Raw genomic sequence first — 13,211 nt, 5'->3', positions numbered from 1 at the left:
AAGCAGAACAGTAGCAGTGTCAGATCAAAAGAACAAAATATTTACAGTTCTGAGAACTGTGGCCCACAGCCAGGGCCTTGCAGCTCAACTAGTTCTGGAGAAGGGGAGGGAGCCCTGGGTGCAGGCTGGGCTGTGCTGGTGGTCTCTACCATTGCTCACTACCACCTCTCACAACCCACCCCTCCCCACCCCCACTTACCTGGGCAGATCCCCGTAGGGTAAACAGAGCCACTGAAACACACAGGCCCTGAATCTGATGCAGGAAGTGCTTCAGAACTTCAGAAGCTTCACAAATCCCCCAAATGAGGTGGTGCCCTGAGAACAGGCAACCTGCTCACAGAGGAAAAGCCCACCTTCCATGGAATCCCTTGATTCTGTGAGAAGCTGGAAGAGTGCAGAGAAAATACAATACTACAGCATGAGAGAGAATTAAAAGCTGCAGTTGGAAAGAAAATAGAGCATTTTCTGGAAAGCAAAGGAAAGACTCCTTCCTACCAACCTATTGGAGAACCCACTTCTGTACATGCCTAGGAAGAGAAATAATAATTCATTAATTGCCATGAATAACCAAGGAAACAAGGCAGCTCAGAAAAAAAATGAGTAGTCTCCAGAAAATGAATATAAAGACATGGAAATATGTGACTTAAGTGACAGAGAATTCAAGACTTCAGTTTTCAAAAACTCAATGAGATACAAGAAAACGCAGATAGGCAGTTTAATGAACTCAGAAATACAATCAAAGAACAAAATGAACATTTTCCCAAAGAGAATAAAATTTAAAAAAACAACAACAAATAAAATTCCTGGAGATTAAGAACTCAATAAAAGAAATGAAGAATGAAATAGCCAGCTTATGTAATAGAGCTGACCAGATGGAGAAAAGAATCAGTGACATCAAAGACAGAAATCATCAAAGACAGATAGAAAAAGAGAGAAACTTGAGAGTTAAAAGAAATGAAAGAACCCTACAAGAACTTTCTAACTTCATCAGAAAGAGCAATATAAGAATAATGGGCATACCAGAAGGAGAAGAAAGAGAGAAGGGAACAGAAAGTGTATTCAAACAAATAATCGATGAGAACTTCCCAAACTTGTAGAAAGAACTGGATCCTCAAATCTACGAAGCAAATCAAACACCTCATTACCTCAATACCATCAGGCCTTCTCCAAGACACATTGTGTTGAACTGTCAAAAATTAATGACAAAAAAGAATCCTCAAGGCAGCCAGGGAAAAGAAGAGAGTAACCTACAAAGAAAGCCCATTAGGTTGTCATCAGATTTTTCAGCAGAAACTCTATAAGCCAGGAGGGGGTGGAATCAAATATTCAAACTATTGAAAGAGAGAAATTATGAGCCAAAAATAATATATCCAGCAAAGATATCCTTTAGATATGAAGGAGGAATAAAGACTTTTCCAGACATACAGAAGCTGAGGGAATTTTCTAACACATGAGCTGCACTCAAGAAATACTGAAGGAGGTTATCAACCTGAAACAAAAAAGCTAAAGAATACAAAACTATGAGTAATATTATGAACAGACAAACAGAAGTAGGAAATGGCAACTTGTACACCAAATAAGACACTATACATTTAAAATAACATACAGGACAAAGAAGAAAACAAAACACTTAAAGAAAAAGATGAAAAAGACAACTTGCTACTGCAGTGCAGGAATCAACTCACAGCATAAACAGAGATAATTTGCAACAACAAAACATAAAAGGGGGGAGAGTAAAGGCCTGAACTGGCAAAGGGGAATGAAGAAAGTAAGTGTGCTGAAGAACATGGAATACTCTAACTATGAAACTTTCTTTTACATAAACATAATGGTAACCACTCAAAAAAATTCAGAGCTGAAATATCTAATATAATAAAAGAAATAGAGGGAAAAACATAGAATACCACCACACTGAAATAACAGACAGCAACAAAAAAGCAAAGAAAAAATGAAGACACAGTCCTACCAGAAAACTAAAGACAGAATGATAGGAAATCTTCATACATCAATAAACACCCTAAATGTAAATAGATTGAACTCACCAATACAAAGTCACAGAGTAGCAGATTGGATCAAAACACTAAACCCAACCATATGCTGCCTCCAAGAGACACATCTCAGTTACAAGGACAAACATAGACTCAAAGTGAAAGGGTAGAAATTGACACTCCAGGCAAATGGCATCCAGATAAAATCAGGTTTAGCCATACTGATATCAGATGAAACAACTTCAGGATGAAAAAGATAACAAGAGACAAAGATGGATCCCACTTTGGGACTATACAACAAGAAGACATAACAGTCATCAATATTTATGCCCCCAATCAAGGAGAAACAAAATATACCAAGCAACTACTAACAGAATTAAAGGGAGAAATTGACCAAAACACAATTATGGTTGGGGAACTAAATATAACATTGACAGCTACAGATAGATCATCCAACAAAAAATAAAGAAATAGTAGTCCCAAATGACACATTAGATGAAATGGACATAATTGACATTTATAGAGCACTTCATCCTAGAACATCAGACTATACATTTTTTTCTAATGTACATGGAACATTCTTAATGATAGATCATATATTGGGACATAAAACTAGCCTCAGCAAATTTAAGAAGATTGAAATCATACCAAGCATATTCTATGATCACAAGGCTTTGAAATTGGATATCAACTGCAAAAAGAGAGCAAGAAAAACCACAAATATGTGGCGATTAAACTACATACTTTTAAAGAACGACCGGGTCAAAGAAGAAATAAGAGGAGAGATCAAAAGACACATAGAAACAAATAAGAATGAAAATACATCCGATCAAAATTTTTGGGATGCAGCAAAAGCAGTTTTAAGAGGGAAATTTATATAATTACAAGCCTATCTCAAGAAACAAGAAAAATCCCAGATAAATAACCTCACATTACACCTTAAAGAACTAGAAAAGAAGAACAAATGAAACCCAAGGTCAGCAGAAGAAAGGAAATAATAAAAATAAGAGCAGAACTAAATGAAACATAGAAAAAGACAACAGAAAACATGAATGTGACAAAGAGCTGGTTCTTTGAAAAGATTAACAAAATTGACAAACTCTTGGCTAGAGTCACTAATATAAAAAAAGACACTAATAAACAAAATCAGAACTGAAAGAGGGGAAGTTATCATGAATGCCACATAAATACAAAGGATCATCCAAGAATACTATGAAGGACTATACACCACCCAATTCAATAACCTAGAGGAAATCGACAAGTTCTTAAAAACATATAGCCTTCTTAGGCTGAGCACGAAGAACCGGCAAATCTAAATAGACCAATTAACAGTAAGGAAATTGAATCAGTCATCCGAAACCTTCCCAAAAGCAAAAGTCCGGGACCAGATCGCTTCACTAGTGAATTCTACCAAACATTCAAAGAAGCTCTAATACCTGTCCTACTCAAACTCTTCCAAAATATTGAAAAAGAGACAATACTCCTAACTCATTTTATGAGGCCAACATTAACTTGATTCTAAAACCTAGTACAAGGGATAGTACAAAAAAAGAAAACTATAGACCAATATCTCTGATGAATACAGATGCTAAAATCCTAAACAAAATTCTAGAAAATCGAATACAACAATGCATTAAAAAGACTATTCATCACAACCAAGTGGGGTTCATCCCCGGGGCACAAGGATGGTTCAACATTCGCAAATCCATCAATGTGATACATCACATAAACAAAATAAAGGACAAAAATCATATGATTCTATCAATTGATGCAGAAAAAGCATTTGATAAGATACAACATCCATTTATGATTAAAACACTTAATAAAATTGGTATAGAAGGAAAATATCTCAACATAATAAAGGCCATATACGACAGGCCCTCAGCTAATCTCATAATTAATGTTGAAAAGCTGAAGCCCTTTGCTCTACGTTCAGGAACACGACAAGATTGTCCCCTATCACCTCTGCTTTTCAACTTAGTATTGGAAGTCCTTGCCAGAGCGATCAGGCAAGAGAAAGAAATAAAAGGCATCCAAATTGGGAATGAAGAAGTTAAATTGTCACTCTTTGCAGATGACATAATGATATATATAGAAAACCCTAAAGACTTCACCAAAAAGCTATTAGAAACAATCAATGAATACAGTAAAGTTGCCGGCTACAAAATCAATGTACAAAAGTCCATTGCTTTCCTATATATCAACAATGAAATCTCAGAAAAAGATATAGAAAAAACAATTGCTTTTGCAATTGCAGCAAAAAGAATAAAATACCTAGGAATAAACTTAACCCAGGATGTGAACGATTTATATGCTGAAAACTATAAGACATTTTTGAAAGAAATTGAAGAAGACACAAAGAAATGGAAAGACATTCCTTGCTCATGGATTGGAAGAATCAACATAGTTAAAATGGCCATATTACCCAAAGCCATATACAGATTTAATGCAATCCCCATCAAAATCCCAATGGCATTTTTTAAAGAACTAGAACAAAAAATCATCAGATTTGTGTGGAACCACAAAAGACCCCAAGTAGCCAAAGCAATATTTTAAAAAAAAGAACAATACTGGAGGTATCACATTCCCTGAATTTTGCTTGTACTATAGGGCTACAATAATCAAAACAGCTTGGTATTGGCAGAAAAACAGACACATAGAGCAATGGAATAGAATTGAGAACCCAGAAATAAAACCACATAAATATTGACAGACAATTTTTGACAAAGAAGCTAAAAACATACAATGGAGGAAAGACAGCCTCTTCAATAAATGGTGCTGGCAGAATTGGATAGCTACGTGCAAAAGAATGAAACTGGACTGCTATCTGTCACCATGTACCAAACTTAATTCAAAATGGATCAAAGACTTAAGCATAAGACCTGACACAATAAACTGCATTGAAGAAAACATAGGTACTAAACTTATGGACCTTGGGTTCAAAGAGCATTTTATGAATTTGACTCCAAAGGCAATGGAAGTAAAAACTAAAATAAACAAATGGGATTATGTGAAACTGAAAAGCTTCTGCATAGCAAAAGAAACTATTGGCAAAATAATGAGGCAACCAACTGAATGGGAGAAGATTTTTGCAAACAGTGCCTCTGATAAGGGGTAATATCCAAAATATACAAGGAACTCATGAAACTCAACAACAAAAAAACAAACAACCCAATTGAAAAATGGACAGAGGACCTGAAGAGACATTTCTCCAAAGAGGACATACAAATGGCAAATAGACATATAAAAAATGCTCAACATCGCTAATCATCAGAGAAATGCAAATGAAAACCACAATGAGATATCACCTCACCCCAGTCAGAATGGCTTTCATCAACAAGACAAATAGTAACAAGTGTTGGAGAGGCTGTGGAGAAAAAGGAACTCTCATACACTGTTGGTGGGAATGCAGACTGGTGCAGCCGCTATGGAAGGCAGTGTGGAGGTTCCTCAAGAAATTACGAATCGAATTACCATATGACCCAGCAATTGCTCTCCTGGGTATCTACCCAAAAAATCTGAAAACATTTATCCATAAAGACACGTGTACTCCAATGTTCATTGCAGCTTTGTTTATGGTGGCCAAGACATGGAAACAACCAAAATGTCCTTCGATAGATGAATGGATAAAGAAGTTGTGGTATGTATACACAATGGAATACTATTCGGCGTTAAGGAAAGATGATACAGGAATATTTGTGACAACATGGATGGATCTTGAGAGTATAATGCTAAGTGAAATAAGTCAGACAGAAAAAGCAGAGAACCCTATGATTTCACTGATATGTGGTATATAAACCAAAAACAACAAAAGAACAAGACAAACAAATGAGAAAGAAAAACTCATAGACACAGACAATAATTTAGTGGTTACCAGAGGGTAAGGGGTGGGGTTGGGTGATGAGGGTAAGGGGGTTAAATATATGGTGATGGAAGGAGAACTGACTCTGGGTGGTGAACACACAATGGGATTTATAGATGATGTGATACATAATTGTACACCTGAAATCTATGTAAATTTACTAACAATTGTCACCCCAATAAATTTAATTAAAAAATATATATATATATTTTCCATGCTTCTTTTGAAATATTTGTTTGAGTGCATGTAATAATTAACAGAACATTTAACCCTCCAAAAGACACATCTGTTTATTTTATCATTTATATATTAATCATTTGACTTTTTTGTTGTGATATATATTGAAGGTATAATAAATATTAGTTACTCATGATCTTACTAAATCCCTGGTGTTCAATTAATTCACCAAAAGGGAAACTATTATTTAAATTCTTATCTAAATAATATAAGAATTATTAAAGATAAGAATTATTAAATAAATTCTTATCTAAATTATTATCTTTGTCTGACTTGAATGGCATATTTTGTAATTTTTTTATTAGTCTTCATGATGATAGACAGTAAAATCATTTAAATTCAATTCAATGGTTTTTTTGTTTTTTGAATCCCCACTAGAAGCCAAGCAGTAGGCCTGGGTTATCGAAATATGAAGGACATCATCCCTGTATCCAAATAAGTCAAGGCTGACAAGATACCGGAAATGTATAAGGGAAATGTATAGAAATTATAAATTTATTCTTAGCATGATGTACAAAGTTCTCTGGGACTATAGCTAAGATAACCTAGTTTTCTCTACGTATATCCAGTGTAGCTACAGAAAGGATATCACATTTAAAATTTGAGCTAAATTGGATGAATGAATGACTTTAATGTCAGTGAATTTTCTCCAAAAGTAGTATTAAATCATCCAAGAGTTTTAAGTGTGAATAAGTGATGATATTTTGTGTCTTAGAAAGATAATTTTTAAACAGTCTGGGATGATGAGATAGGAATGATGAGAACTGGAAACAGTTCTACAGTTTGCTTCATCATTCATCCATCAAAAGGGTACTTGTATAATTTCCAGTTTGTAGCTATTACAAATAACATTGCTATGAATGTTCATGTACAGGTTTTTGTGTGAATGCAAAATTTCCTGTCTCTTGGATAAAATACCCAAGAGTAAAACTGTTGGGTTGTATGATAAGAGCTGACAATTTGATTGCCACAGTAGCTATACTGTTTTGCATTTCTGCCAGCATTGTATGTATGAGTGATCCAGTTTTGAACATCCTCATCAGAATTTGCTATTATAACTATTTTTTATCTTAGTCATTCTGTTGGGGGAAATATGATATCTCACTGTGGTTTTAATTTGCCTTTTCCCAAAGACTAATTATGTTAAGCATATTTTAATGTGCTTTGTCATCCATATATCCCTGCAGCCAATTCCCTGTTCATCTCTTTGTCCATTTTCTAACCAGATTTTTTTAAATGTTGACCATGAATTTATATATATATATATATACATATATATATATGAAAATCATTGCAAATATATGATTTGCAAGCACATTCTACTAAACTGCAATTTGTCTTTTTAGTCTTATTTTTCAGATAAAATATCTTTCATTTTGACCAAATCCAAATTTTCCTTATGGTTCATGATTTGTTTTTATGTGTATGAACTCTTGATATAGTTCTAGATCCACAAAATTATCCAAACTTTTTCCAAAATGTTGCATAATTTAGACTTTTACTAGCTATAATCACTATGCTGTACATTAAATCCCCAGAAATTATTCCCTTTATAACTGGAAGTTTGTACCTTGTACCCTTAGAATGACATCTCCCATTTCCCCCAAACCCCAACCCCTGACAACCATTAGGAGTAACTTCTAATGAAAACAGAATTTCTTTATTGAGGTGATAAAAATGTTCTAAAAAATGTTCCAAAATTGATTGTGGTGATAATTACACAACTGTGAATAAAATAAAATCACTGAATTGTACACTTAAATGAGTGAATTGTATGGTGTATGAAATTTATTTTAATAAAGCAGTTTTAAGGAGATAATTGACTGTTGCAACAAAATTACAATGTATAACATACACAATTATAACAGATGACTTACTTGAACCCACGTGGAGAGCCAACTGAACGCTCTGTATGTGAAGTGAACTGCACATCTAAGACTTCTGTGTCACCAATAATGCGTTGTATTTTAATAGAATCTTTATGTGAGCACGCTATATGAAGTCTTGTGGCTTTGGAATATTCAAACTTGTGAAATCATTGCAAAGCAAAATGAGTAACCTCAGTAAATAACTGAAACTGTCTATATAGTTTTATCTTAAGATATGTGGAGGCGAGTGAGATGAGGTTAATGATTTCAGAAAAAATTTTGTAAATTTACATTTTTCTCTTAAACAGTTATTTAACCTATTACATTGTTCTATGCCCAAGTGTCATTTAAAATACAAGGCTATGTCATGAGCAAGTTCTCATGACTGAGAAAGTGGTACTTGGTAACAAATGAAAATATAGGTGGATTAAAGAGAGGATTCAGGATGGCAGAGTAGAAAACTACTGTGCCTGCATCCTCCCTTGACTACATTAAAATTACAACTAAATTATAGAACAGTCGACCTGGAGACCCATTAGAAGTCCTATAACTAAGGATATGTGGAAGAAACGTTATATAAGAGACTGGTAGGAGGGGCAGAGATGCGAAACAGGCTGGCCCCACACCTGTGCTGGCAGTGAAGATTGGTAGGGATATCTCGGGCCATGGAGGTCTCCACCCTCCAGAGGAGCAAGAGACCCCAGACCCACACTGGCCTCCCCAGCATGGAGGACTAGTACCAAGAGGAGAACCCACAATATCTGTGAAAAGCAGTGGGGATTCTGCCCATGTGGGTGAGACAGAGGCTGCAGAAAACCCAGACATCTTCTTAAAGGGCCTGTGAACAGATACACTCACTCACAGGTACTTACCCTGGGCTCCAGGGATGGTGACTCAGGAGGCATGAGAGACATATAGTGAGGAACTGAGTTGTGTGGGTTAAGAGTGAGGACTAGAGGGACAGTCACCATTTTCCCTGTGTAGAATCTTCCTTCTGTGCAGTTGGCAGGTGGGCACAATCTTTCCTGTTTTAAGCCTATCCACACAGCCTAATCTGAATCTGCATTGGCCTAGTAAACTCTGCTCACTCCACCCTGGTGACTCTCTGGGACTCCTCCTACCTAACTTGCGCAACTTTGGAGGCACTTTTGTGGCCAAGAGCCAACCCTGCCAACACTGCACTCGTTCTTAGACACTCTTGGGGATGCATGGGCCCCAGGTGGGTGGCAGCTGGCCTCAGTGTGCTCTGAGACTGAGTAGCTCTCAGCTCAGTTCTGACACAAAACCAGAATATACATTAACCTGGTAAACACTGCTCGTCCCAATCTAGTGATTCCCTGTGATGTCACCTCAGCCAACTCATGTACCACCTGAGGCTCTATTTGTGGCTGAGCCTTACAGGAACTGGCAGGTGGCAACAGGCCTCAAGTTACCCTTGGCCCTTTGCGGAGCTACCCCAAGCCTGGTAAATAAACAAAAAGAAAAGGGAAACCTCGTGCACTGTTGGTAGAATGTCAAATTAGTGCAGTCACTATGGAAAATGGTTTGGAGGTTCTTCAAAAAATTAAATATAGATCTATCATATTACCCAGCAATTCCACTTCTGGGTATTTATTGGAAAAAAACCAAAACGCTAATTCAAAGAGATATATGCACCTTTATGTTCATTGCAGCACTAATTATAACAGCCAAGATATGGAAACAACCCAAGTGCCCATCAATAGATGACTTGATAAAGTAGATGTAATACATATATACAATGGGATATTACTCGGCCATAAGAAAGAATGAAATCTTATCATTTTTGACAACATGGATGGACCTAGATGGCATTATGCTAGTGAAAGAAGTCAGACAGAAAAAGACAAATACCATATGATCTCACTTGTATATGGAATCTAAATAACAAAATAAACAAACAAAGAAAGCAGAAACAGACTCATAGATACAGAGAACATACTGATGGTTGCCAAAGAGGAGGGAGTGTTGGGGAACTAGTTGAGAAAGTTAAGGGATTAAAAAATACAAATTGTTAGTTACAAAGTAATCATGGAGACATAAAGTGCTGCAGAGAATATAGTCAATAAGTTAACAATTATGTATAGTGCTAGGTAGGTACTAGGCTATCAGGGGAACCACTGTGTAAATTATGTAACTGTTTAACCACTATGCTGTACACCTGAAACTAATGTAAAATTACATTGAATGTCAACTGTAACTGAAATAAATAAATAAATAATATTTAAAAGGTAAGTAGGTAGATATAAATAAATACATACACAAATACATTATTACTGAAAGGAATTTCTGAGAAATTCATTTCACTTTTACATAAAATGTTCTGTTGGTTCCCCACTTGATAATATTTATTTACATGCCTCTTTTATATACATATATATGTATATATATAGGGGGTGCCAAAAAATGCATACACATGACTTGTATTCATCTTTTGTTATCATTATATATTGAGTTACAATTTTAATACATTTTTTTCCTTTCTTAAAATGTGTATACATCTTTGGCACCCACTATATATACACTTATATATGTGTGTGTGTATGTGTGTGTGTGTGTGTATCAACAACAAACTTTTGGAAAACAAAATTGTAAAAATACCATTTACATTAGATTAAAAATAACATATACTTAGGAATAAATATAACAAATATCCTAAAATGTAACATAAATGTATGACACTGGTCTGTGACCAGTACAATTTATGATAATAAATTATTTATATCATATTATTTACCCTTTATATTCTGCATTCTCTCTGTTGCATGATTTTCTTATTTCATTTTGTTTTGTGATCATAATGGTGAACAGTAGGAGAAAGGGCAAAGCAATGTAGAAACTCAGAATAAGCCAGTTGTTCTGTTGTAGATGGTCTTTTTTATTAAAAACTATATCTAGAAATGAAAGGTAGAAATCAGTGGATATTCACTGAATATTTAAATAAATTTATATTTCTTTCACTGTAATCATATATATGTACATATATACACTTTTATATAAAACATAACTGAAATTTTAATACATTGCAAATTCTTATAGGGAAAATCAAAGGACATTTAAGTACAACTCAAAATTTTTTCCATAAATTTTCTATTTGTATTTTATGCATATTTGTTTAATTATTATGGTACTGTAAATATGTTTTGAGTACTGCTTACTATATTTGTCTTATTTATGACTTCAATATTTTAAAGGGTAATGATACATTAGTAGGGCTTAAGTTAAAAATTTAGAAACAAATATACTGTAAAAAACTCCCATCCACCTCTCTTGCCAAATCAGTTTCTCTCCTTGGAGAAAACCAGTTTTAAATGACTCATATTTCTCCATCTAGTATTTATACTTTATGCATATAAATAAAATCCTTATCTATACCTATACTTATATCTGCATCTATCTCTACGTACTTATATGTAATATGTGTTTTCCCCTCAACATTCTGTAATATGTTATATCCCCTTTTGTTATTTCTTACACTTTAAAAATTGAGGTATTACACAATTCAGACAAGTATACAATATACAAATATATTAGCAATGAATTAGCAAAACCACCCAGATCTAAAAACAGAACCTACTAGAATCCCAGAAGCATCCTCAGGTCATTTTTCTAATCATTATTCCTCTCAAGAGGTTCCAAGTATCTTGATTTTTTCCATTATTATTTGTGTAGTAAATGTTAACAGAAATACATGCATGCCACAATTTACAGCTCAAACAAATTTCTAAATTGAGCACATCTATATAACCAGCACCAAATCCAGAAAACATATTACCAGCACTTTAGAAACCTCAATCTGCTTTCTTCTAGTCACTATCCTTCCCCAAAATAATCACTACTTTGGTCTCTAGGAGCATATATCATTTTTGGCAGATTTTAAACTTTATATAAATAAATCATATTAATGTTCTTTTTCTTACCTAATTTTGGGATTCACTCATACTGTTGCTTACAGTGGCAAAATGTTCATTCTCATCTCTACATACTATATCTTTGTATAGATGAAAGAGCCATTAAAGCATTCTATTCCCTATGAGCATTTGGGCAATTTGCAATTGTGGATATTACGAATTATGTTGCTATGGATATTCTACTACATGTCTTTAAGTCAACATATGTACACATATCTTGCAGATATATGCCCTTGAGAGGGGCAATGCCTATTCATAGTAGATGCCTATATTCAACATTAGCAAATATTCTAATGGTTTTCCAAACTGGTTGTAACAATTATATTTTCATTAGTGGATGATAGTCTTGGTTGTTGCATATATTTGATATTGTCCTTCCTTTATTATAGTTATTATTTATATGTAATGAAATGGAAACATTTTAACTGTACCAATGAATAACATTTGACAAACATATACCCCAATGAGGCAAATATTTAGATTTTTAAAATTTTGTTCTGACATCTGTGTGTTTTCTCCATTGAGTGTAAAATTCTTACAATTTTTATTTGATAAGTAAATAAAATGGGTTTAACTAGTGTCTGAGATTTGACAACAAAATAGTATGAACATCCTCATGTACATTATTTAAATTTTGTTATTTTGAAAGCTTTATTGAGGTAGTTTGATACATAATAAATTCACCTATTTAAAATGTACAATTTGATAGGTTTGTTATATGTATACACGTATATCCATGAAACCATTACACCGATCAAAATAATGAATACATCCATCATCCAAAGTTTCCTCTGCTACTTTATAATCCTGTCATGCTACCGCTCCCCCAGAAAGGCAGCAACTGATAGGATCTCAGTGTCAATTAGTTTGCATGTTCTACAATTTAATATAAACAGTCAGACATTAATTTACTCTTTTTAGTTTTGCTTCTTACTCATAGCATAAATGTTGAGACACCTCCACATTGGTACATGTATAACAATACCTTATTCCTTTTTATTGTTCAGTGGCATTCTGTTGTTTGCATACGCCACACTTTGTTTATCCATCACCTCTTGATTAACATTTGGGTTGTTCCCAAATTTTATCTATTGCAAATAAAGCTGTTATGAATATTTGTATACAAAGCTTTGTATGGGTTTAAGTATTCTATTCTCTCAGGTAAATATTGAAATGACTGGATTACATGGTAGGTAAATGTTTACCTTTTTAAGGAATTGTGGAACTGTTTGTACAATTTTACATTACAACAGCAGTTTATGAGACACTATCCTTACATTTTGGCCAAGCTTCATGAGGTTAGTCCTTTAAATTTAAGCATTTTTTA

At 34.2% G+C, this 13,211-nt stretch overlaps 1 protein-coding gene across 1 annotated transcript in view; it reads right to left on the bottom strand.

The window, feature by feature from the left end:
- LOC308496884 (disintegrin and metalloproteinase domain-containing protein 18-like) overlaps positions 1-13,211 on the bottom strand; it is a gene marked incomplete at both ends in the record, with an annotated part of 102,279 nt that overhangs the window by 1,885 nt on the left and 87,183 nt on the right. Inside the window, one exon of the mRNA XM_081046668.1 lies at positions 10,711-10,867. Within this exon, the coding sequence (XP_080902794.1) occupies positions 10,711-10,867 (157 nt within the window). The remainder of the gene's footprint in view (positions 1-10,710; positions 10,868-13,211) is intronic.

The sequence above is a fragment of the Rhinolophus hipposideros genome (assembly GCF_964194185.1).
Source record: "Rhinolophus hipposideros genome assembly, chromosome: 4".
NCBI classification, from domain to species: Eukaryota; Metazoa; Chordata; class Mammalia; order Chiroptera; family Rhinolophidae; genus Rhinolophus; species Rhinolophus hipposideros.
This window is presented reverse-complemented; position numbering and strand designations above follow the sequence as displayed.